General features: G+C 44.0%; 1 protein-coding gene across 1 annotated transcript in view; it reads right to left on the minus strand.

Moving 5' to 3' along the window:
- Positions 1-233: 233 nt before the first annotated feature.
- The window catches only part of LOC311242561 (uncharacterized protein), a gene marked incomplete at its 5' end in the record, with an annotated part of 65,995 nt that continues 38,876 nt past the window's right edge, over positions 234-27,352 (minus strand). The window contains 7 exons of the mRNA XM_084331532.1: positions 234-2,871; positions 4,566-11,547; positions 13,503-13,784; positions 14,389-14,530; positions 15,361-15,497; positions 16,480-16,682; positions 23,022-23,157. Coding sequence (XP_084187658.1) covers positions 2,861-2,871; positions 4,566-11,547; positions 13,503-13,784; positions 14,389-14,530; positions 15,361-15,497; positions 16,480-16,682; positions 23,022-23,157 — 7,893 coding nt within the window. The 3' untranslated portion in view covers positions 234-2,860. The remainder of the gene's footprint in view (positions 2,872-4,565; positions 11,548-13,502; positions 13,785-14,388; positions 14,531-15,360; positions 15,498-16,479; positions 16,683-23,021; positions 23,158-27,352) is intronic.

Below are 27,352 nucleotides of genomic sequence, written 5' to 3' on the forward strand. Positions count from 1 at the left end.
TTGTCTTTAGAGCAGGGCGATAGACCACCGACAAACTCTAACCGTAACCAACTTCGAAAGAGTCGCCAAGCTTAACCAGTGATCTAGGCAGCGATTGGCGCCGAGAGAAACGTCAGTGGCCAATCAGATTGCGGAACTGAAAGTGGGTTGGGAAAAATCTTTACGCGTCCATGCGATGTCACAATGCCCCTATTGGGTTAATATATTACCAGGCAGGCATATGTAATTTCAAATAAGTTTTATTTATTTTTTTCAACTTGAACATCATATAAACCCAATTCCGACACCCATATATAATTCAAATATTTACATAAGGAAATATGGGGGAAAACAGAGCATAAATAAATTAAACTAGCCACTGCTCATGGAGGTGTCAGTTTGATGTTGCCCGTCCAATGACACGTTAAGTCGCTTCAACCATCTCCACCTTAAGAAATTTTAAAAAAATCCTTAAAGGAAAAATCCACCCTAAATTAGGAGTCAAGCTGTGTTCTTTTAGGTCTTGGGACAATTCAGGGTGTTAACATGAAAAGGTGTCTCTGAAGGCTAGAAACGAGAGCGCCAAGACTATCCTTCTGCTCAGACCCGGTGACATGGACGGGCGTTGTGGGTTCATCCACCTTCCCCCACTGAGTCACCTGTCCGCGCTCCTGGCCGGAACGAGCCTCTGTCCCCGAAGACGGCGTGTTGGACTAGCTAAACGTGATTATGGATATTAGTGCAGATACGCCATAAGGTTGTTGAAGGAAGACTCAAAACTGCTGCCCGTGTCGTCGAGACCCTCCGAAGAGACGTATCCCCTTTCAGTCTTTGTACAAGTGAATGTTGTTAAGAGCAATGCATTTGCTTCTCTGCTGCAGGCGCTTTGCTCACGTAAAGAAATACACATTTAAACAAGATATTCGCCCACAATTCTGTGAAAAAACGAGGAATGAAATTAATAAGCTTCATTTAGTGAAATATTAAAAAAAGTGAAAACGAATGGCTTTCCATTATTTTTCTCACGTTCTGCTGTAAACAGAACCACGTCTTCGTTTCAGCAGCTGTTCAGTAAATAAAAATAAGGCTTAGATGTATCGATTGATTTTACAAATCACTACGACAGAATGAATAATCATTTGGCAATTTACAAGGATAACTCCCCCATACAGAGTGTGACATTGACACGCGATGCTGACATTAGGTTCCGTTTACATAAGTGACGTGAAGTGACGATATGAACATTTTGAGACAGCGATTGATTGGGAGACGGCACCCCATGTGACTTTATGGGGACATTGGCACATTTTTCTGGTTCATACTTGTAACTACTGGATGGAAACAAAGCCTGTTTGATGTGAAACCTCAAAAACATACATTCTTCAGTCAACGACGTTGATCACTAACGTTCCATACCTTTTTATTTTAAATACCCTTGGTTAACATCAGTTTCACGTTTATTGTGTTAATATTAGGGATGCTCGATATTGGCTTTTTTACCGATACCGATATAGTCCAACTCTTAATTTCCGATACCGATATATGCAGGGTTCCCCCCCCCCCCCCCCCAATTTTTTTTATAATTTCAGGTAATTAACATTACATATCTCGTGTTGTGGAATTAACACAACATTATGCATACTTTTGACAATAAATAAAATCAGAATTTGTTCTTACTTGCTTGCCTGGGTAAATAAAGGTTATAGAAATGTAATTTATTTTTTTTAAACATACCGATATTTTCCGATATCACATTTTAATGCCGATATCGGCCGATATTATCTGGTTAATATATTATATGTTGATTCTATGACCATAATAGCCTAAATTTTGTTTTAGGATGGCCTTTTGCGTTAAGATTAGTCACGTATTTCATAGTCACGTATTTCTTTACGGTCGGTACATCCTCTTTGCTGTAGACAAAGCACACGCCGTATATACGTTTATCAAATGTATATTTATCAAGAGGAACAGGAGTTGTCATAACAGGCCTGTGTAGACAGTGTGGTACCCCTAGGATACTGTAGACAGCCGTATGGGATTAATGATCAAACCCATTTGATATGTCAAATGGAAAAGAACAAGTGCCAACATCTTCACAAGAAATAAAAAGTAGGCTTAAAACATTTAAAAACAAAAAAAAGTGATTAAAATCCTTCTGTTCAACTTCCAGGTGTTTTTGTCCGTTGTGATAAGAGTGACATTGAGCACATTTAAAACAATAGCATAGTGACCTTTTTGATACTTAAATTGTACATTACAATCGTTTCACAAATTGTCCAAAAATGAGCAGGAAAAAAAGAGGGAAAGTTGTTATAATTATTATGGATAGAGTGCAAAAAGCAAAATGTGATCTAAAATGTGTGGCTTACTTATGCAATAAAATTAAATAATTATGTTAACGTGTATCCTAATGGAGATGCAGTCCTCTTTGTCTTTTGTAAAATCAGTGTTCACAGCTTTTCAAGAGTCCAGTCAGAATGTTTTGACCCCTGGACCAGGTCACGTCCACTGGAAAACGGCAATTTGGGTCCAGGCACTTCAATAACACCGGTGTCCTTGTACCTGCCTGACTGCGAGTCAGTCCAGTAGAATTGTATTGAGAAACAAAGTCTTGTGCCATTACCACGTCGTCCAGGGCTTTGCATTAAGAGGCAGCGGCTGTAGTGAAAGTCAGGGGACCGCTTCGGTTCCCCGGTCCTTTCATTGAGACAGTTCCCGGTGCAAAACAAGCCTTTTCCAACAACGGTGAAGAGGTGAGCGGGAGGCAGCACTGATCTCCTCTGTCACGGTACAGTCGAGTGAGGAGGCTTTATACAGTTACACGGCGTATTCCCGCATCCATGTCGTCAGTTGTTACTGGTTATTGTTGTGGTATTCATCAAAAGTTACCTGAATGTAGGAAGCAGAAAAAATAACAATATTGAATAATGTGGTGCAATACAATTTTATATTCCTAGGTACAATATTACACCCAAGAAAATAAATAAGACAAGTCGTTGACTGTTTCTAACCTACGCTGCCACCTGTAGGCACGTGGGTTACAGTAAGCACCATGTTCAGACCAATAAAAGCATGATCCCTTCATATTATTTCTATCATCTTAGGAAACAACAAAACTACTTGACCATAAAGGCTCAAGGAAGGCTTTATAATAAATAAGTACAAGTTAATAAAACAAAACAAACTAAAATCTGCTCATATAAGTCAAACTATGGCCACAAACTTGTACATAAAGAATCAGCCCTATCTTTATCCGACAGCGCCACCTGTAGTTGGAATACTGGTACTCTTGGTTAGTGGTCATTATGTGCCCCTTCTATGAATGAATGAATGAAAACTTTATTTAACAGATTGCAGAATGGGTACAATACAGTACGGCTCAATACATACAATTGTTAAGGGGATGCAGACCTGAGAAAGACGTTTGTCTTGTTTCCATCAGGGTCCCCCATTTTCAATTCATATAGACATATATGACATACATGACATACAGATAGTCAGTACTGCTACATCTATACATTTATGACATACCAGATTTGCAAATACAGTACTGTTTGTGATACAGAAGGAGTCAAGAAAAGGGAGTATATACATTTGACGTAGAAACTGTACATTGGAGGTTGGGTGGGGGGGGTTGGGTACATTGGGATATTGACAACCATACTGGGTAATTTACATTGGAGGTGGTTGGGGGGGGGGGGCGGGGGGCATACTGTATAAACAAGTAACACTGTACATTGGGGGGGGGGGGGGAGGAGACACTGTACAAACAAACACAATTGTACATTGAACTATTGACAAAACCATACTAGGTAAATGACTGTACATTGGAGGGGGTTGGAATGATTGGGTTAGGATATTTACAGGGGCCAGTGTTGAATTGCAGTCTCCCGTAGGTGTCCCTTGAGAGAGGTTTTGAAAGTGGGTAGTGATCCACATTCCTTTACAGCTTTGGGTAGGGCGTTCCACATTGATGTGGCATAATTGCGAAACGTGTTTAGTCCCTTATTTGAGCCGAATCTGGGTTTGACATGATTTGTGGAGCTCCCTCTGGTGTTGTGATCGTGGTATTCACTGACCTTTGGGAAGTATTTTGACATGTACATGGGTACCTTGGTCGTGTAGTGTATCTTGTAGACCAGGCCCATTGCAAGTTGTTGTACTCTGTCGTCTACTCTAAGCCATCCTAGGTTGTCGAAGTGGGCAGGGGTGAGGTGGGTTCTAGGAGTAAGGTCAAGCAGTAGTCTGACCAGTTTGTTTTGAGATGTTTGTAATTTTGTTTTTAGCGACTATGCCATTCAGTTCCAAACTCCACCCACCAAGAAAAGAGAGCAGCATTTTAAATAGGTGCCCATGAGATGTCACAATGCCCCTATTGGGTTAATAATAATAATAATAATAATATTACCAGGCAACAATAAAATATTGAATAATGTGGTGCAATACGATCTTATTATTCCTAGGTACAAAATTACACAAAGTAATAAAATAGCCCAATAGGGATTTTCTACTAGACATGGAGAAAACTTTGCCCTAATCAAAAAACAAAACAAATGCATATTCGCTGTAGCTGCATTACTCACTTTCATCATCCGAGTCGAAGCCAAAGAGGTTGGAGCACTTCTTAAGCGAGAGGTGAGTCTGGAGTTCCTCCGCGCTGCCGAAGGAAATGAAACAGTTGGCACATCGTTGCCTCTGAAGAGCAGTGGCAGCGAAGACCTGATCCACCGGACACCTCGGGTTAACGAACTGGTGGAACATTGACACCTCTTTCCTCCGCTTTGGCATGTTGGTGTAGCGCTCGTCCAGATAGGCTGTGGGCGGGGGCCGGACGAACGGCCTCTTCCCGTAGGCGGGAGAAGTCGCCGCCGCGGGTATTGCTTTTGCCTTCTCCGCCGTGTCGCCTGCCGAGACATTGTCTTTCTGCGGTACGTTGTTAGCATTCACGTGTCCGTTCACCAACAGGTAGTAGCCAGGGCTTCCAACTGCAGAGTTCAATTTCACTTCAATTGGTTTTCCCACATCAGCACCCACATGGCTCTCTTGGACGTTGGCTGGAGTTTCCGAAGGTTTGGAGAGGCCCGTTTCTTCGCTCTGACATACTTTTTCAACCGTTTCCTTCTCTAGTGTGTTTGTGGCCATTTCCATATTTAACGTGGTGGAGTTTGAGGGAGCAGGACATCCAACCGTAGAAACTAGCGCTTCATGCACTGGTTTTGTTGTTACAGTATTGCCTACTTGGCTCACCTGCCCGTCCTCTGTAACTGGTTGGACTTTAGCAGGAATCTTTGACTTACCAGGCTTTCCTGAAGGTTCGGAGAGGCCTGTGTTTTTACTCCGACGTACTTTAACCGTTTTGTTCTCTAGTGTGTTTGTGACATTTCGCTTCTTTTTTAACTTGGTGGAGCCTGAGGGAGCAGGACTAGCAACCGTAGAAACTAGCGTTTCCTGCACTGGTTTTGTTGTTACAGTATTGCCTACTTGGCTCACCTGCCCATCCTCGGTAACTGGTTGGACTTTAGCAGGAATCTTTGACTTACCAGGCTTTCCTGAAGGTTCGGAGAGGCCTGTGTTTTTACTCCGACGTACTTTAACCGTTTTGTTCTCTAGTGTGTTTGTGACCTTTCGCTTCTTTTTTAACTTGGTGAAGCCTGAGGGAGCAGGACTAGCAACCGTAGAAACTAGCGTTTCCTGCACTGGTTTTGTTGTTACAGTATTGCCTACTTGGCTCACCTGCCCGTCCTCGGTAACTGGTTGGACTTTAGCAGGAATATTTGACTTACCAGGCTTTCCTGGGGGTTCGGTGAGGCCTGTGTTTTTACTCAAACGTACTTTCTTAACCGTTTTGTTCTCTAGTGTGTTTGTGACCTTTCGCTTCTTTTTTAACTTGGTGAAGCCTGAGGGAGCAGGACTAGCAACCGTAGAAACTAGCGTTTCCTGTGCTGGTTTTTCTTTCCCCATATGGGCTACATGGCTCTCATTCACCTTTCCGTCCTCAGAAACTGGTTGGACTTCGGCTGGAGTTTCTGACGTTACAGCCGTTCCTCCTGGGTTTGTGCTTGGACAGATTTTCTTTAACACTTTTTTGTTCCCTGGTATGCGTGTGGCCTTCAGACTCTTCTTCACCTTGCTGGAGTTTGAGGGAGTAGGACTTCCAATCATAGAGTCCAATGTTCCCTCCGTTGTTTTTTCTTTCTTCACATCAGCTACATGGCTCTCAGTGACTGGTTGGATTTTATCAGGAGTTTTTGACTTTGCAGGCTTTCCTGAGGATTTTGAGACACCTGGGTTTTTGATCGGACGACCTTTCTTCACAACCTTTTGCTTCTCTAGTGTCTTTATAGCCTTTTGTTTGTCATTTGCCTTGCTGGAGTCTGAGGGAGCAGGACTTCCAATTATAGAATCAATAGTTTCCTCCACTGGATTTGATTTTCTCATATCGCCTACATGGCTCTCAGTGACTGGTTGGATTTTATCAGGAGTTTTTGACTTTGCAGGCTTTCCTGAGGATTTTGAGACACCTGGGTTTTTGATCGGACGACCTTTCTTCACAACCTTTTGCTTCTCTAGTGTCTTTATAGCCTTTTGTTTGTCATTTGCCTTGCTGGAGTCTGAGGGAGCAGGACTTCCAATTATAGAATCAATAGTTTCCTCCACTGGATTTGATTTTCTCATATCGCCTACATGGCTCTCTGCCGCTTCTTTGTCCTCAGCAACTAATTGGACTTTAGCCAGAGTTTCTGACTCTGCAGGTTTTCCTGAGGGTTTCGAGGGGCATGTGTCTTTGCGTGGACGTCCTCTCTTTGCCTTTTTTCTCTCTGGTGTGTTTGTAGCCTCTACTTTCTCCTTTACCTTGCTGGAGTTCGTGGGAAAAGCTGGAGTCCCTTTGTCTTTAGAAACGCGCAGTTCCTTTGGAACATGCGATTTCTTAGAATGTTCCCCGTCCGTTATCTTAAGTGTTTTCTCTGCGGTGGAGGTAGGCGGAAGAGATGTTTCAGTTAATCTGCTAGCTGCTTCTACAGGTGGCTTAGGGGGATCATCCATGGCATCCGTTTCTTCCTTATCACATTTAACCTGCTTCCTGATGGGCGTCTTTGACTCGTCGATTAATTTTGCTGTACTACTAGTGTTAGTAACTTTCCCACTCTGTCGAGTATCTTTTCCCATCGTATAAATGTCAGTGCTCACCAGTGATGCCTGTGTTTTCTCTAAGGGGCTGGGAAGTAGTGGGCTAAGAGGTAGTGGGCTAGGAGGTAGTGGGCTAAGACTTCCTCCAGACCCATCCGCTTTCTCTTCCAAGACAACAAGTTTATCTCTCAGAGCAGCTTTCCGGTCCATCATTTTCTTCAACTTGGTAGATCCCAGGGGACGACCCCTTTTTCTAGGAATTTGCACCGTCTCGTTGTCCCCGGCGTTGTTCAACCTATTCCTCGTATCGTCATCGACTACAGCCAGCGTGGCGGTGGGGACGGACAGGTGTTTGGTCTTCGCCGTCTTTCCTTTCAACATCTGCCTTAATCTATCGATAATGGTGGTGGCCGGCGTACAGGTATCCTTCTCTGGCACAATGGAAACATTCTTTGTGCCGTTCGAGTCCTTCAAATTATATTTATCCTTTAACCTCTTTTTCACTAGCCGCGTGGCGGCGGTCACAAGAGGCGCCTCGATATCTCTTCCTATGGATAGGTTGTCCGTCGTCTGCTTCCCTCTCAACTTCTCCACGGCCTTTGAACTTTTATTTACAGTAACGTCGGACACCGAACCGGTTGGCTTGCGGCCTTCTTCCCAGACGACAGGTGGTTCGTGCTTTATCTTAACCACCTTCGCCTTGGTGGGCGTGGCCGTGTAATGCTCTCGTTCGTGAAGGTTCAGCGCCCAGAGGCAGATGAACAGCTTCGAACATCCGGGGCGGCAGCACGGCGCCTGCAGGGGAGTGTGCTTCCTGGTGTGGCGTCTCATTTCGTTTCCCGTCCTGAATCTGGCATCGCAGCCCTGGTGAAGACAGGGATGCCTGGGCGTGAGCCTGTGCCTCACCACATGGTCCTGGTAGTGCTGGAAGCTCCACAGGACTCTCATGCAAACGCCGCATCTGCTGTTACTGACACGAAATAACAATTCTAAAGGCTTAACGTCATCACGGTGATCTTCCAGAGCGTGGTACAAGAGAGAAATTCGGCTTTTGGATAGGTCTGCGTTCCATAAACACCCGTCCACGGGACAGCAAACATTCTCCTGTGTCTCGACAGTATTCTCAATAGTGGCTGGTTGCTCTTGTTTTGCGACCGCCTTCGGGAGCGGAGATTCTTCAGGCTGCGTCTTCCCCATTTTATTTCCCCGAATCTGTGTCATAGGCGACACTGCCTGTAGAGCACTGGTTTCTGCCAATGAAATCTCCTCAGCCCCATCACTTGCACTTGCTGGATACGAGATCTCCTCCACTCGTTTAGTTACCTGCTTTTCTTCTATATTCAAGGTGTCCTGTCTGGCTTTCTCGAGGCTCAAATGTCTTCTGCCAATATGCCCATTCACCTTGTGAACAGGTGTTCTACTACAACAGGGCTGTGACGCATTCAATCTATTTTCATGTAAAATCTGATTCTCCACTGGTGTACTGTTAGATCGTAACCTCCTGTTGTCATCAGGTGTACTCGACTCTGGAGGGCTAGATCGACTAGACTCTGAAGAGTTAGATCGTAACTTTCTGTTGTCACGTGGGCTCGACTCCGGAGGGTTAGATCGACTAGACTCTGAAGAGTTAGATCGTAACTTTCTGTTGTCACGTGGGCTCGACTCCGGAGGGTTAGATCGTAACTTCCTGTTGTCGTCGCATGGGCTCGACTCCAGAGGGTTAGATCGTAACTGTCTCTTGTCATCACGTGGGCTAGACTCTGGAGTGTTCACAGATTTCCTTGGTCTTCCGCGACGTGAAGGAGGTGAACTCAAAGTTATAGTCTTGGCAGAAGTTTGATTTGAACATTTCTCCTGGCTTTCAGACACTGGGGGTTTATTTCTCGAGCCTGGTGACTCTTCCCTTTTCGCGTTGCTTTTCTTTAGCTTCTCTATATGCTCAGATAGATGCATCATGGCCAGGAGGTTATTCTTGAACAATGTCCCACAGAACATGCACTCATCTCTGCTGTAGTGGAACATTGCATGTGCTATAACACACTTGCCCCTAAACAGCTTGTTACAGATGGTGCAGCAGTACTTTAACTTCGATTCCTCGGATTCCTGAGGAGCGCCTCCGGGGCCACGGTTCTCAGGAGTCGTCACAGCTCTATTCTGGGTATATCCAGATTCCTGCGGAGTGCCTCCGGGGCCACGGTTCTCAGGAGTCGTCACAGCTCTATTCTGGGTATATCCAGATTCCTGCGGAGTGCCTCCAGGCTCACGGATCTCGGGAGTCGTCACAGCTGTATTCTGGGTATATCCAGATTTCTGAAGAATGCCCACAGTGTCACTGTTCTCCGGGGTCATCACAGGTGTATCCAGAGTAGCCGCCCGTGGCATCGTCTCGACCCTTCGCTTCCCTCGAGGCACAGACACGGCAGAGGCGTCCTGTCCGGTCGAAGGGGTACTACAAGGCATTACTTTGCTAGGAGCAGTGGACATATTTTCAATCACTGGAGTCGGCTCACCACAGGTGCCGTCCCGCACTCGAGTGACCCCCACGGACATGCCGTCCTCTTTTAAAGGTACTTTGAGATCCGGTGTTAGTCCGATGACTAGCTCCATCGGGGGCGCGTGAGCACACAAGTCTTCTTCGACGTTCTCCTTAGGTACACAAGTAGCTTCTGCTTCTGAGGTCTTCTCGCTGGTAACCACGGTCTCGCTGGTAACCACGGTCTCACCAGGCGCCGCCTCTTCTCCAGCGTTCGTTTCGGAATTTATATCCGCCGGGTTCTCCTCGACCTCGCCGGTAGAGGGCACACGCTCCGAATCTTCTGCAGAGACCTCGCAGAGAGTAGACTCTGGAATGCTGCAGATGGTGCTCTCAAAGTCTTCGGTAACATTCGGAACATCAGAATCCATAGGCTCTTTTGCCATGACGACAGTCGTGTCCGCAATACTTGTGACTGTAGGCGATTTGTTGTTTTCAGAAACAGACGGGAGAGATTTGCACGTTTGCTGAACGTCTCCGTCAGAGAGAGATTTGTCAGTTATAGGAGCAGCTTTGCTTGTAACAACATCCTGTGATTGGGGGGTCATCTCAACTTTAGCTGGGGCATTTGATGTCTCATCTTCGCTCGGGGAGAGTGAGACCTTGGCTGAAGTTGTGATTTGTGAGATACTAGCATCTGGAGGTTGAGAGATTTTAGCTGTGTTTGGATTCGGCGAGACCGTAGCTGGGCATGTGCTTTCTGAGACCCGATCTTCGGTTGGTACTTGAAAGATCTTGGCTGTGGTTGGAGTTTGTGAGACCACATCTTTAACCGGGGACTGGGTGACCTTAGATGCTGTTGGGGTTTGTGATGCGAATGTAACTTTCATCTCTACAACAGGCTTTTCACAGAGTATTCCTGGTGGAACCTTGGGTGGACTGCCCTGCACAGAGGAACGAGTGATAGTCGAGAAAGAGACTTGCATATTCGACACGACACCTTTCCCCTTCTGACGTCGGGAATAACAGTGCAACTGCTGTACAAACGAACTAGCATCCCGAGCCCTAAGAATCACCTCATTACGATGTACAGCTTTCACTGGCTGTGGGTGAACTAGAGGCTTCACCGTTGGTCTGTAGTGTGGCCGAGTGTGCCCTCTCGGCCTACTGGAATTGTCCTCATTAAAAGCACCCATCACTTCATTGTCTGGTTGGGAGAACTCCAGAATTATCTCTGTAGGGGAGGCCGATCTGAGATCGGAGTCTATAGAAAGTTCTTTCTGACACTTGGTTTCATTTTCCCTCGCCGTTAAATGAGAGTTAATTGAAGTCGTATGTTTTCCATTGTTCTTGGCGGCCCCGGACGCAGAACCCTTGACCATCGACGACCGATGCTGCCTCTGGTGTTGAGCTTTCATCCTATGCTTTCGGACTTTCGGAGGAACGTTATTCTCGAGGGCTCCCGAGTCTTCGAGAAGCCACCTCGGTTTCCTAATCTTCCGTTTCGGGAGCTTCTGTTCCGAGAGCCGCGTAATCCGCCTACATTCTTTGTAGCCAAACTGCTGGGCGAAGTTCTCTTCCGGCTGCCAAAACGAACGTCTGAAGGACTCGGACGACGTCTCCTTGGCGGTCTGCGGGCCCTGCTTCCCTTTCCTCTTTGCCACATGCTCAGCGTTTGCCTGGGCCTTGACCGAGCGCATCTGGACTCTTTTCCCCGCCACATGGGTCCCGTCCTCTTTTTGGTGGCGTTTCTTGGCCCCTTTTGTTCCCTGCTGACAGTTGGTTGGGTCGGTGTTGAAGCGGAGAGCGGACTCTTTGGTGCAATAGTTGGGGATCCACTCTTCCTCCATGATTTCCTCCAGGGCAGGGCTGAGCACCTTCTCGCTCATCAGCTTCAAGCAGTTGGTCCGCAGGGCGATGAGGTTCCAGAACTCCGGGTCAAAGTACAGACCCTTCTTCAGGATCTGGGTAAACAAAAGGGCAAAATGTTCAAATAGTTAAAAAAAGGCCTTCCGTGTAACCACTTGATCCTTTAACACTTTTAGCGCCACACTTAACTCATTCATGGCAAACCATTTTTTTATTCTATACAGTCTCACAGACCTCGGTGTATCATTGGGACTCATTCTGAGACACGAGATTGCAATGCCGGGCGAATCCTGCTAGGTGGCAGTATCGCCTACCCTTTGAAACCTTATTTCACACTGTGTGTTACATTATATATGGTCCGGGCGGAGAAATGGTACCCGGGCAAGTGAAAGGCTTCAGTCGAGGCCCTTGGAACACGTCCAGCACACTTGATGCATAGTTTGTCCCATTTCATGTCAGGGACCCGATGGACATCAATACTGGAAATCACAATCAGACAATTGGAATATTCTTTTTGCAATACCTCCTAGCAAAGGTAAGAACTATATGACATCAACCCTACTTTTATCCTACAATGATTTCACATCGATCGCAACAATATTCACCACGGGATAACACAAACGTATACATGAACAAATTTACTCTTTTTTACATGTTGGACGAGAGATAGTGAATGTCAAATGAGCCATAGTATTGTCTCCATAGCTATAATATAGAATATAGATATAGCTCTGCAAACATCATGACGGACAATGAAAATGCCTATCTTTTAAAGCGTGGCCCATTGACTACAAGGATGGAGATAATGGCTGGACGCTGAATGAGTTAATCCCCATCTGCGCTGCCTGTGGCCACGCTTAAAAAGATCGTAATTTTCACTGTGTTTCACGATGTTTGCAGAGCTATATCTATTCTATTCTATATTATAGCTATGGAGACAATACTATGGCTCATTTGACAGTCACTATCTCTCGTCCAACATGTTAAAAAAAATTGTTAATTTTACGTTTGCGTGTTATCCCGTGGTGAATATTGTATAGTTTCAGAGTGATCCGGGCATATTCCTGGAAGCTGAGTTATGTGTGCTATGTGCATTTTGCGAAAGTTGTTCGCGTTGCTCGCCTGGACACGATACTATTTCCAAATCAAAAGGTATAATAGCTAGGCATTATGTTTCATCATGAAGGCATCAAAGGGGGGGGGGGGTCGTTCTGTGATGCTCTGATCGTCAGCAATGGCACACGTTTTGAATACTACATACGTTGATCGTTGTGATCGATGTGAAACGCTCAGAGCGAAGTGACTCCACGACCAGTTCCATTAGTGGGGAAGGGAGGGGTATATTGACGAGGCTTGACAACAGAGGTTCAAAGATAACTTCACATTTAAAGCGAGTCGAGTAGGTACCATGTAGTGGAAAAGCGGCATAAGAGAATACTTCTATACTACTATTTTAAATAACACTTTTGATAAGAAATCCAGCCATATTGCTTTCGTAGTATTTCAAATACTAGACTTTCATTTCAAGTGGAAACCTAATCTTTCCATTAAGAACTGACAATCAGGAAATTTAAACATTGTTGACTGTTTATTTGTGTTTATTTTAAAGAAAGGAAAGTCTAGTGCTGGTTGAGCATATGCATACTTTATGTTGATGGCCTTTGTCTATAATGTGGCAAACCGCTGTAAACCTTTTTTTTAACCAAATAAATGAGCAGCATGTTTAAATCAACAATGCATCCCCTCTTGCTGTACCAAAATCTCTCCTAGCTCTAACCGGTCACTGTCAAAATGATGTGCCTGATGTCAAACTGCCTCATTCTTTCAGTTTTTGCATGACTACGTCCTTGAGAATAACTGAAAAGTTTGATTATTATGGTATTGGAGTGTTACATTTTTGTTTAATTAAAAACAAGTTAAACAACGTATACCAAACCGAAAACCGTGACCGCAAAACCGCGATACAACCCGAACCGTGGATTTTGTGAACTGTTCCACCCCTAGAATCTAGTCAAAATCATGACTGACAACTTTGCTATAAGTGCTGTACCTGGAGGATCTCAAAGCGGACATGGTTGCCAATAGGGCTGGCCTCCGAGGGATACTCCTGATCGGGGTGCGTGTACAGGAGGAACACCATCTTGTAGGCCTCCACCGTGCGCTCCAGGAAGAAGACGAGGAGGGCGCACGCCCGGCACACCTCCAGGTCGTTGGGCAGCAGGTTGGCGACAGTCTTGTAGATGAGGGACTTGGTGGCGACATCGCAGGCCAGGCAGGACCGCAGGGCATTGGCACAGAGCTCCACACAGAACTGCAGTCCCGCATCACCCAACTGGAAAACACACACAAAAGGTGAATGTGAATTTTTAAATACACAGGAAAACTAGTCTTTATCGTGTGTGTGTGTGTGTGTGCGTATTAGTGGACTGCATCCCTGCCCGAGCCCGACGGGTTCGGGCTGGGTAGGACTTTGTTTTTAAATAAACAATTCGGGCTCGGCCGGGCCTGGCAGCTCCCTCTTTTTTTCTTCATTTTTTTTCTCATTGCGCTTGCGCTGCTTTCATCACAATGTAATATTGGCCTCTGGCTTTTAGTCGGGCTAGGGCTTAGTAATTGCTTAACTTGTCGGGCTAGGGGTAGGGCCGGCCTGAATGCCGAGGCCGAAATATCAGGGCCGTGCAGACTTCTAATGCGTATGTGCGTGTGTGCATGTGGTGTGTGCGTGTCTGTGTCAACTCATACAATACGTTTTTGCTGCAGAAAAAAATCCAATGTTTTTTTATTATATATTTTTTTATTTAAAGAGATGTGCTGTAAATTCAGAACCATGTTTAATTTAAAAACAAACGTTTTTATTAAATAAAACTGGTGTCAGTAGTTTAATGCCCGATAATAAAAAAATATATATTTCTTACGATAAAACAAAAAGGTCTCACCTCTGCCAAGACGACTCTGATGAAGGGGAAGATGGACTGGACGTTGGTGGCAGAGAGCATCAGCTGGTGACTCTCCTCCAGCAGCGTCTGTTTGGATGGATTCACGCGCCGGTGAAGTTTACTCCATACAAACACAAGGTCCCTGTTGAGAGCAACGTACATTCGCCACGTCAGTCCACTCTGCTAAATAAACCGAGAGAGATAACCCTTCCGATCTGTGATGTCACCTAGATGTAAAATCTGGGGCTGTTGCATAGACAATTAAACGGGGCTCCGACTTTGTGCCCCAGACTTTAAAAAAAGGAACACGCTAACATTTTGGGAAATTAGCTTACCGTCTTCTCCAGAGACAAGAAGATGAATACCAGTTTCCTCTCTGTGCGTTCAGTTATCTGGCTGCACGTTAGCCTAGCTTAGCACAATAAATAATAATAATAATAATAATAATAATAATAATAATAATAATAATAATAATAATAATAATAGATTGAATTTGTAATGCACTTTTTGTTCGCTGGGATCGCAAAGTACTACACTACAGGGTTAAAACATAAAAGCACAAGAAAATAAAAAGCTAACAGTCAAAGGCCTTTTTGAACAGGTAGGTTTTCAGGCCTGCTTTAAAAGAGTCCAGGCTCTGTGGAGCCCTCAGCTGGATGGGGAAGCAGACATGGCCGGTTAGCCTTCGGGAGAGATGTTAGTTGGACAATGCCTAGGCTAACCACCTTGGGCGGGTGTGACTGTGTGCACAGAAAACATTAGGCTGATCGGCCTAGTAGTATGCAAGATTAGGTGCGCTGCGGGCAGATCCACAGACACTACCAAACACATCATCTCCTAGATGGCTCCACCCGTCAAGAGATAATAATAACTCTTATATTAAAAAGTTTAATTACTAGTAATAAGAAAGTGATTTACAGAGCCAAAAATACAGATGGTGGCATCGGCGAGTGCAGTGTAATGTTAACCCACCACAAATAGTACATATCACCCCTGCAGAGCTGCTGGGAGAGGAAGGCTTTGCTCAGGGCTAGTAGGACCTCATCCTCCTCCTTGGTTTCTATACTACAGATGATATGCACTGCATCCTTCCCACTGAGGTCGGCCACCTGAGGGGAAACAAGGGGATGGCATTGTTTTACAAGATTTAAATTAATTTTTTTACTGTTATTTTTTAAATGTACACCTTTGCATACATTTCTCTGAACCGTCCTTAACACAACATAATTAGTAAAGGCATATTTTAGCAAAATGTGAAAAACAAGTAAAAGTTAAAAGAAATTATATAATATATATATATATACATAACGAAGTTCATTTAATCATAATCAGCTCTTATTTGATTACGCTCAACCAGTCCCTGCCACTATGATGAGGTAACGGAATAAACATGTTGTGATGGAATAAACCGACTATGTGATTGAATAAACCGACTATATGATGGAATAAACAGAGTACAGACTATGTGATTGAATAAACCGACTATATGATGGAATAAACTGATGATGTGATGGAATTAGGGCTGACCCCTATTAGTCGAATAGTCGACTAATCGATCGAAAGGAGCCGTAGTCGACTGCCAACCTTAGTCGGAAAAAAAATCATATTTTTTTTATCATTCTTTCCAAAAATAAAAGAGGCCTAGAAGCTTGGCTAACGCTAATGGCACGCATACCAGAGGCTAACTGCCTAAGAAAACCGGCACAGAGGCACTGAAAGAGGATTTCACCCATCTAATGAACACACTAGACTAGACAAATATCAAGATGTATCCATCAGTGGACCAATTGCATGCTTTTGGAGAGGACAAGACGCCTTCCGTCGCCTCCTTCAGACATTAATCTCTGGATGGATTGATGGAATGATAAAAAAAACAAAAAAAATTATACTTTCTTTTTTTCACATTTTTTTTTTTCATAGTCTACTAATAGTCGACTATCGGCTAATTTCGGCCAATCATAGTCGACTATCCAAATCCTTAGTCGGGGACAGCCCTAGATGGAATAAACCGACTTATGTGATGAAATAAACTGACGATGTGACAGAATAAATCATAATGATGTGATGGAATACAACGTGCATGCCGCTCACCTCTTTGTGTAAGTGCTCATACTGGGAGGTCTTGCAGAGCCACGTGAGGTGGACCTGATGGAAGAACAGATGCTGGCCTGCTGTAGGGTGTCGGGCGCAGCACTTGGCCAGGGCCGCGGCCTCGCTGACCCTGTTGCACGCCAACAGGTAGTGGACCCGCAGCTCGAAGAACACCGGCAACTCAGAGCTGATGTAGCTGTCCACTGTGACGGAGCAAATAATACAGAGAACAGAATATTAACTCGGAGCTGATGTACCTGTCCACTGTGACGGAGCAAATAATACAGAGAGAACAGAATATTAACTCAGAGCTGATGTACCCGTCCACTGTGACGGAGCAAATAATACAGAGAGAACAGAATATTAACTCTGAGCTGATGTAGCTGTCCACTGTGACGGAGCAAATAATACAGAGAGAACAGAATATTAACTCAGAGCTGATGTAGCTGTCCACTGTGACGGAGCAAATAATACAGAGAGAACAGAATATTAACTCAGAGCTGATGTAGCTGTCCACTGTGACGGAGCAAATAATACAGAGAGAACAGAATATTAACTCAGAGCTGATGTAGCTGTCCACTGTGACGGAGCAAATAATACAGAGAGAACAGAATATTAACTCGGGGGGGGGGGGGGGGGGGGCTGGGTGGCGTAGCGGAGATTGCGCTCGTCACCAATACAAGAGACTCCGGTCTCGACCCCCCGAGTCAGCGTTGCCTCCGGCTTGGGCCAGTCGTCACACTATCTCAATTGGCAGAGGTAGCGGGTGGAAAGTCGATGGCTGGGGATTGGACGTTGTGGACAGCGACTCCTACAGGTCGGTCGGGTGACGCCTGTACAGCAGAGACAGGAAGTATCGGGGGCAGCGTGAGCCTCCCACGGCGCGTTACTCCTCGTCACTGAGAGTTCGAGCTGCTGCGGTGAAAAGATGCGACAGGCTGCCTCCTCGTGTACCGGAGGGGACACGTGATGCAAGGCTTGTATCCTCACTACAGCCGACCAGTGGGAGGCATAGTCTAGCAACGTTCAAGACAGGGGAGGGAGGAATTGGCGATACGAAATTGGGATGGGAGAAAAATTGAAAAATAAGGAGAAAAAGTGGATCAAAAAAAATGTATACTAACTCTGAGCTGATGCACCCGTCCACTGTGACGGAGCAAATAATACAGAGAGAACAGAATATTAACTCAGAGCTGATGCACCCGTCCACTGTGACGGAGCAAATAATACAGAGAGAACAGAATATTAACTCAGAGCTGATGCACCCGTCCACTGTGACGGAGCAAATAATACAGAGAGAACAGAATATTAACTCAGAGCTGATGTACCCGTCCACTGTGACGTAGGGGTGGGCGGTATACTCGATGTATCGCGGATTGTTCTACCCGAGATGTAGTACTGTACTAGATCGCGAACATAATAGAGTATTGTCGCGTCAGTTTATATGGCGCCGCCCGCGGCCAAGAGACGCTCGCAGTGCTTTCCTCCAGAAGCGCTGCAGAGTGCTGACTCCTGCTTTCCTCTCTCTCACACACCCGCGGCCCGCCCACTCTACGTCACACACACACCCACACCCACACACACAGAGACAGAGAGGCGGTGCCAAGTCAGCGGCTCAGCGCACATGTTGTTTGGAGGAGACGGGGAATGAGGAAAGTCGAGAGCGTGAAAGAAGAGTTTAGCGAGTTATTTATTTGATTTATTCCGAAACGGCAATGGAAGATGGAGGTGCCACTGGTGCCGAGGCGGATGAACTGGTTCCAAAAAAGAACAGTACTGGATCCGTCGTCTGGCGGTGGTTTGGTTACCGCAAGGAAGATGTTGAACAAACAACGGTTACCTGCAAAATATGCAGCAAACCCGTTGCCACAAAAGGTAGCAGTACCACAAATTTGTTCCACCATTTAAAAATACACCCACTACAAAATGAAGAGTGCCTGAAACTCTGCATGTCCACATCTCCTCGTCCCACACTAAAGTCAAAGCAACCAGCCCAGATGCAAATGACTCTGGCTTCTTCATTTTCAAAAGCGATCCCGTATGACAAAAAAAGCAAACAACGGAGAGAAATCACGGCAGCAGTAACACACTACATCGCCAAAGACATGACCCCAGTGAGTGTGGTAGAAAAACCCGGATTTCAAAGACTTATAAAAGACACTTGACGCACAGTATAACCTGCCTGGACGCAAATATTTTGCGACGAAAGCTCTGCAAGAGTTTTTTTTTTTTTATGTATATATATATATTTTTTTTTAAACTCTGCCAGAGTTATACATCAAAGTGAGAGAAAAGGTGACCCACCAGCTAACAAATGTGACCCACTTCTCTACAACTACAGATTTGTGGTCCAGCAGAACCTGTGAGCCATATCTCAGTTTAACGGTAGATTACATTCACAACTGGGAGTTGAAGAGTGCATGCCTCCAAATGTGCTTTTTCCCGGAAGACCACACAGGCGAGATCATTGCGCAAGGTTTACAAGAGGCTCTCTTGTCATGGAATTTACGAGAAGCTCGTCAAGTGTGTATCACCACTGATAATGGCAGTAACATCATCAAAGCTGCGGGCCTCAATAAGTGGAAAAGACTGCAATGTTTTGGCCATCGGTTGCACCTCGCGATTGGTGAGTTTGTCTCCTTTTTAAAATGATTATTATCAGCAACGTTTTTAACGACCTGGTAAACATCTAAGAGAATACTTCATAATGTTTCATGCAATTAAAAAGTTTAAAATATATATTAATTGAATACACATGATGCGCACACACTTTTACAGTGTTATGTTTACCAGTAGGATGTTATAACAAATTATTATTATTTTCTCACAGTAGTGTGTAGGCCTATATGTGTGTGTGTATTTTTGGCTAAAGTGGATTTAAAATCGGACAGATTTGAGACTGATTTGTAGAAAACACAGTACTGTACAAAAGTCTTACACCCAAGAGTTTTTATATAAATTGTCTTAGATGTTAATTCATCTTTTTCTGTATGTCAGTGAGTAGACTACTCTTAAGTACATCTTTTTGATTTTTAATTAATTTAATATTCTTTGAAAGCATCTTCCATTCACTTAACTTTTTTTTATTTATTTTCTTTTACAATTACTGACTTTTGCACAGTGAGTGCTGCTGTATTTAAAAAAAAAAAATACCAAAATGATTTTTGGTGTTAAGCTGAATTATTGGATTTCTTCGTGTTTGTTTTTATATTCTCAGAGAGAAGCATGAGAGACCCCCGCATTGATCGTGCTGTTGCTGTCTGTAAGAAGGTTGTGAGCAGCTTCTCATTCAGTTGGAAGAGGAGGAGAGACCTGGCCACAGCGCAGCAAGAGCTGAACATACCTGCACACCAGCTGATCAGTGAGTCTCCTACCAGGTGGGGTTCCAGAGCCAAAATGATTGAGCGGGTGCTGGAGCAGCAGCAAGCTATTTCGCAAGTGTTGGCCTCAGACAAGAAAACAAGGCATCTTGTTCTGACCTGGCAAGACCTGGAAGTCCTCGAGTCAGTGCACAAGGCCCTAAACCCCCTCCTGGAATTCACCGATGCATTATTGAGTGAGGACTACGTCACAGTGTCCTGTGTGAAGCCGGTCCTTCATCTCTTCCACTCCAGAATCTTGGCAATTGAGGAGGATGACACTGCACTGACCCAGTCCATCAAAGTCTCCATCCTGGATTACCTGAGTGATAAATATGATGACCCTGCCACCAACTACCTGCTGGACATGGCTGGCTTAGTGGATCCCAGGTTCAAAATGAGGTACGTAGCAGAAGCCAAAGTCGAGGAAATCAAGTGCAGAGCCATATCAGAGATGGAGGCGATGCTGTCTGACCAGGCCACATCCGAGCTGTCTGCTTCACAGCCTCATCAAGCACCAACAGAGCCACCAAAGAAGAAAACCCTCGGAAGCTTCTTCAAAAGGGCAACGGCGCCCTCTGCTGCCACATCACAGAGAGAGCAGGTTGAAACAGAGTTGTCTGCCTACGTGCAGTCTGTCGATGCTGACAGTGAATCAGATCCCCTACAGTGGTGGAAGACCCATGAGGAAATGTTCCCATCCCTGAAGAATGTGGCAGAAAAATATCTGTGTATGCCCGCCACCAGTTCCCCGTTGGAACGATTATTTAGTACCTGTGGGAACATAGTTGCATGCCACCGGGCAGCCCTCAAGCCAGATGCCGTTGATAGGCTTGTGTACTTTTTGGCACAAAACCTCTAGATACCTGTTGGTACTGACTGGTTGTCAGAAACACACAGGACACAACCGGCATGCACAAAATGCAGCAATTTTTTGTTTACCGTTTTTGACCAGACCTGTTGTTTGACATTATGCACAAAGAGTGCACTTTAATTTATGTTATTTTAAAATGTAATGGGGTTTCTGCACTTTTTCATTGAGCTCCGTTTTTTTTTACGGCTCATTGAGTTTGAACTCTACAGAAATAAGCTACAGTATGTAGGCCTACATCATGTGGCATTATTTATTTTCATTTATCAGCTGCTAAAAGCTTATGTGCATTTTGCAATTTCCTTGAATAAAAACTGTTTTGTTAAATTTAACTTTGTTGTTTGTTGTGATTTACCCCTTTTGCAAAATAAAATGTTCTAATAGAAACCACTAATGACTACAGTACAGTATAAATAAAGAATGGTTTAATGCAGACATATGTTGCAGGGACTACTAGAATCATCATGCGTGACTGTATTTTATTTAATTTTTTTAAGTGCTTTAGAGGAAATGTAAAAATATCGCGATATATATCGTGTATCGTGATATAGCCAAAATATATCGCGATATCATTTAGAGGCCATATCGCCCAGCCCTACTGTGACGGAGCAAATAATACAGAGAGAACAGAATATTAACTCAGAGCTGATGTAGCTGTCCACTGTGACGGAGCAAATAATACAGAGAGAACAGAATATTAACTCAGAGCTGATGTAGCTGTCCACTGTGACGGAGCAAATAATACAGAGAGAACAGAATATTAACTCCAAGCTGATATACCCGTCCATTGTGATGGATTAACTAGTACGAGAGAATAGAATATTAACTCAGAGATGATGTACCTGCCACTGTGACGGATTAAATAATACGAGAGCACAGGATATTAACTCAGAGCTGATTGTGACAGATCAAACAATACGAGAACAGAATATTAATTCATAAGTGTTCACGTGATGTGGTTTTTGCCATACAATATGGTGCAATGCCACAGCTCATTGGCCATGGTTGTCATTTGATGGTTGTCACACGCAATTTGATTATAATCACCCGTTGTTTGCGACCAAGACGCCTGCAATTAAATGCTATTTGTAGAAGCCAAAACTGGCATTATTAGAGGTTGTATTGCCATATGTTATATTTAATGTATTTGTTTGGATTTATGTATTTATGTTGAGTTCTGCCTGTATACATTGTGCCTGCCAGCCTGCCAAATTGGGTTTGTGGCATCAGTTCCCGTTGCTCACCAGTAGGTGACATACTTGGCTTGTGGCATCAGTTCCCGTTGCTCACCAGTAGGTGACATACTTGGCTACTTAATGGGTAACGGGACTGATGACAGCAGGTGTGTTTGGTTACCGGCAGAGCCTAACAGTTTTTGACCGTCACGTCACGTCGACACGGCACGTTATCATTGTTTGGTGAATCGTTTTGTTTGTAGTATAGGAATGTTATGTTGTGCAAGGTAGTACCGTTGGCGTTACTTCATATCACATGCAAATTGTGCATCGATTATTGTTTTCGTGTAAATAAACCCAGTTGGGGGTATTATTGCAACGGACCTTGTGGACATTCTATTTTTGGATCAGACGAGTAGCCTTCACGAGCCCCAGACGCATCAACGTATGTTCTAGCCGGCTTCAGCCTCCTCAGGGCTTTATAGATTTATTGTTTTGTTTAATCAAGTTAGGCCCTTATACTATTTATACCTCATTGTCCACCAGGGTTGGGGTTTTGAAAGCATTTTAAAATCGAATCCGAATCCAGTATTGAATCTGCTTACCAAATCCCTTTATGTAAAAAAAAATTGCTGCTTTTACTGCACTCTTATGCTTTCAGCAATATTGTAAAATAACACATCAAAATATAATATAAATAACTTAATACTGAAAGGTTGAGGGGAGTTATAGAAAGGAGAGCAGGAAATATTATTTCACGAGACAATATGTTAAGACTCAAAGCTCCAGGTCTTTTAACAACTTGGGTCCAGTTCCAGTTCATTTGGGAAATATCACGTGGAATGAAAGAAGTTTGTTTTGCTTTGCCTATAGCGCCTCCCACAGGGGCATTTGATAAATTCATTCAAAGGGATGTGTGTGGGAATCACCCAAGATTTTTTTGGAGCTTTCGTCCCGTTGCAGAGCACACATCAGTCGTGTCTAGGAATTCCCCCCACGATTTTCCTAACGATCTCCCTGGTCATATTCACAATCCTTGCTAGCAGTATACTCCAAGAAAGCAATACAAAGTACAGATTCTGCCCCGTCCTGATACATGTCGATACTTTTAAAAGCCCTGGTTTCACCGGCACCAACCTTGGCTCTGAGGTATGTGTGAGTCTGAGAGGATGGCCTGCAGAGTGGAGTTCCCCCACGGTCCCTCACACTGGACCACATGAGTGATCTGGAGCATGTGGACATTCTGGTGCCTTGCCAGGGACAAATGACATTCCTGGAAGATAAATGAAAAGAAAAATAAGAGAATCTTTTATTTATACAGCACGTTTAATAAATAAAAAAATATAATAAAAATATCAAAGTTGACAACAACAAAAACAATTAAAAACTTGATTCGCCTTCAATGAAGTAGCATTAGGGTTTGTCTTATTTATGACATCATACAGACTGGATATGCGCTACAACCTTTTAACCCACGATAATGATGACTCCTAAACTTGGCCGATTTTCAACCTTAATCCTGTCGATCTGTTGCGAGGAGGGGGCATGTGAAAATCAGACATAAAACGTAACCAACAACATGTGTCTCGAGAACTCTGCCTCATCGAAGTTTTAAGAAATCATTGAGAAAACGGTGTTTGCACTAGTCATCCAGAGTTTCAGAGCTGTCTTGGTGGAATGCGGTGTGTATTTGGTGTGCCTACGTCTGTGGATATGTTCGCGCTAATCGCATGTAACCTTCACGAGGGCTTGTCTGTCAATAATCCAATGAGAGGGTGAAGCCAAAATGTTAAAGCGATCCGTGAACGCTCAGAAAGTTAGAACAATGCCATGTAACTCTGGAGAGACATTTAGAGGCAGTGAGAACGTATGCAGTGGAAGGAGGCGAACAGAGAGAGGCGAACAGAGAGAGGCGAACAGAGAGAGGCGAACAGAGCGAGACAAACGCAGCTTCCTCGTAGTGTGAAATGAGGGGAACAGGCGCTCGCTTAGTAACACATTTCTACACAGCAGGGCAACAACTTGACTGGAGTTAGACCTACCTGCAGTGACACAATCACTATAAAAAATACCAAATCACACTCCAGAAAACAGAGAAAATGTTAACTTTTTAGCAAAGAAAATGTTAACTTTTTATAATGTATTATTTACATTTACACACACGTGTTGGGGAGGTAAAACTAGTAAAAATGTGCTATAGCTGCAACCTTTATGCGATAGGCCACTCCCATTGCCACGCCCCTTTAGATATTTGGTATGAACACAGCATGACCTTCATGGCAAATTTCAGCCCCCTAGGCCGAAACCTGTGGCCGCTAAGAGGGTGAGGGCATTTTTGTAGGAGCGACCAATAAAACGAGCTACAGAGCTGCTAGATATACTTTTGAGCCATGGTTGGTTGTGGAAGTGGCAACACTGCCTTGTAGACATTGACCATTTCCATCATACAACACTGATAAAAAGGAATGCTCATTTAGTTCAGTTAATGTTAGTAGTTCAAGTTGTTTTATTTGTCACATATAAGGTACATGTACATTACAGTGAAATGCTTGGTTCTTTATGAGCCTCCTGTATGTGCTTCATATACAGTAAAAAAAAAAAAAAAAAAAAAAGGTTAAGAATAAAAGACCAAACACTACAAAATATACAAAACTAAAGTGCAAAATGGGTAGTAATTAGCAGCCGTGTGAGGTGGCGAGCCGTCACCCACTGTGTGACGTGTGTGTGTGTGTGTGTGTGTGTGGGCATTAACATTAAAGTTGGTTTTAGCTGTTTGGGTATATTACAGATCTAGTTGCGTCAATGATGGCGACTGATATAACAGTGACTGTGTGCGAGTGTTGAGCATCGCATGTTTATCATGATGGGCCAGCATCAACCGAGCCCTCCCAAACATTTACACTAAAAAAACAACCTCTCCATGCAGATCCAGACGGGGTAAGGCCTAACAAAATAAATTGTTTGGTTCCTGTTGGTTGTCAGTTAAGGCCATGGGTAGGTATTTAATTTTTTCCTCACAGCGACTATGGATAGGGAATTTCTTTTTTTAATTAAAATGTTCACAACAACATGGATGCATGTACTCTGCCAGCATGTTTAATATCCATAATACTAAAGGTTTGACTAAGATTTGTATGAAACTTTATTGTAAAAGAAAAAAAAAATTGGGTCGCACCTAAATCGGCAGGGTCGGTCGGTCGGCAACCGGAAGCAAACCATTTATTTTGATAAGCCTAAAATGAATAATCAAAGCCAGAACCATGTGCAGCCCAACGCAGGCCGGGATGGTTCATTTCAGCCAGAACCATGTGCAGCCCAACGCAGGCCGGGATGGTTCATTTCAGCCAGAACCATGTGCAGCCCAACGCAGGCCGGGATGGTTCATTTCAGCCAGAACCATGTGCAGCCCAACGCAGGCCGGGATGGTTCATTTCAGCCAGAACCATGTGCAGCCCAACGCAGGCCGGGATGGTTCATTTCAGCCAGAACCATGTGCAGCCCAACGCAGGCCGGGATGGTTCATTTCAGGGTGGAAGTGGTTGATCAACTGTGCCGTTCCTACTCGTCAGTTCAGCAACAAGGCAACTCCCACTCTTTGAATAGACGAGGGAACAAATCTCTAGTACAATAGTTTATTGATTTAGAATGGAAATAATCACACATACATTTGATCACAATATGAACAGGTATACATTTCTCTCCATTTACCAATAGGATTCAAATAAAACACAATAAAGCCATAGGCTTGTTTCCATTGTGGTCCTTCATCATTGGTGTCAGTGGATTTATGTACGTGTGTGTGGACGTGGGTGTTTGTAGTGTCTGTATGTCCGGATGTGTGGTATAAAAAGAAAAATACATACAATAATATTCCATTTTATAGACTATAAAAGAATAAAAAGGGAATAACACATTAAAAACCCTTTGGTCACTACTCCCAGCTTCTGCTACTTATGATCCACCTCTTTATAGCTAATTTAAAAGTGGAGAAGGGGTTTATGTACTGCTGCTGAATATAGGAATGAGTTCTGGCCTATTTTTCTATTGCATCTCACTGGGACGATGTCTGTAGGACTCCCCCTGGTGGCGTGTCCGTGTACATCCCTTACCATGTTAAAATATCCACTGAGATATTGAGGGACAGTATTCCCGAGTATCCTGTGTGTCATGTTGAGTTTTAATTGAGAGACCCTCTCCTCAACCCTGAGCCATTTGAGGCTGTTAAAATGTGTCTGTGTAAGGTGAGTCCTGGGATGGAGTTTTAAAATCATTCTAACTAATTTGTTCTGAGCTGTCTGTAGCCTACCTTTCAGTGCTACTGTGATGCCAGTGTACCAGGAGGAGCATGCGTAGTAGGGATAGGTACCGAATTCGGTACTTTATTCACGTGAGATCCGCCGGTGCCAACTTTCGGTACAATGCGCAAAAAAAAAATCCGATGACGTCACTTTTTGTTGACCGCAAAAACGAAACCGCACGTTAAGGCACAATACATGTTTTCAAACTCTCTTTGGGTGTTTGCAATTCATGGGGACTGGGGAGTATATGTCTCTGATATCTATCTTGGTAGTGGGAAGGTTGTTTTAGAGGAGAGGAGATTGAATCCGGGACACAATGGGACACTGGCCCTGTTCATGGTCACGAATGGATTCCAGCTTCATTTATTTACTACAGATGACAAACGTGTTGTTTCCGTTTTTCTTTTTGACATACTTGCGCCACACGGAACAACTGATCACTAAAGCCCAGCATCATTACTGTAGCCAGTCTCTTGAAACACCACTATCTCCAAACTTCCACTCTTCTCGAAACGTTCTTTTGCTATGTGCTCGCGCTGCCGCGGTGGGTTATATTTTTAGCGGTCGGCTTACTCCTTCCATAGTTTGACATATTTGTAACCAGTTTGACGTTCTTAAGCTGACGTTAGCTAAGATAACCGTCGGACATAACGTTATCTCCTAGGGCTACAGTGCAAGCCGGCACAACTCAGGACAGAAGAGTAGAGGATTGTAAAATAACACATCAAAATGATAAATAACTTAATACTGAAAGGTTGAGGGGAGTTATAGAAAGGAGAGCAGGACATATTATTTCACGAGACAATATGTTAAGACTCAAAGCTCCAGGTCTTTTAACAACTTGGGTTCAGTTCCAGTTCATTTGGGAAACAAGCCACACACACACAGCAGAGCGGGTCTTCTCCAAAGCGGGGGTGGAGCAAAAATAACTGCTAGAATACTCAATCAGCAGCAGAGTAGTTCATTGCTGCTAGATTGTTTGTTTGTTGAATCAGTTGTAAAATACTTTTACATCAGTAAGATGTAAATAATAATAAAGTAATAATAATACATTATTTATTTATTAAATATTAAGTTTGGATTTTTTTTATTTTTATTTTTTACAACTGAGGTATGTAGATACAATTTTTAGAGACTAAAGTACAGAAAAAAGGTACCGTTGGGTACCGG

This window comes from Notolepis coatsorum (assembly GCF_963971535.1).
Source record: "Notolepis coatsorum genome assembly, chromosome: 1".
Taxonomy (NCBI): Eukaryota; Metazoa; Chordata; class Actinopteri; order Aulopiformes; family Paralepididae; genus Notolepis; species Notolepis coatsorum.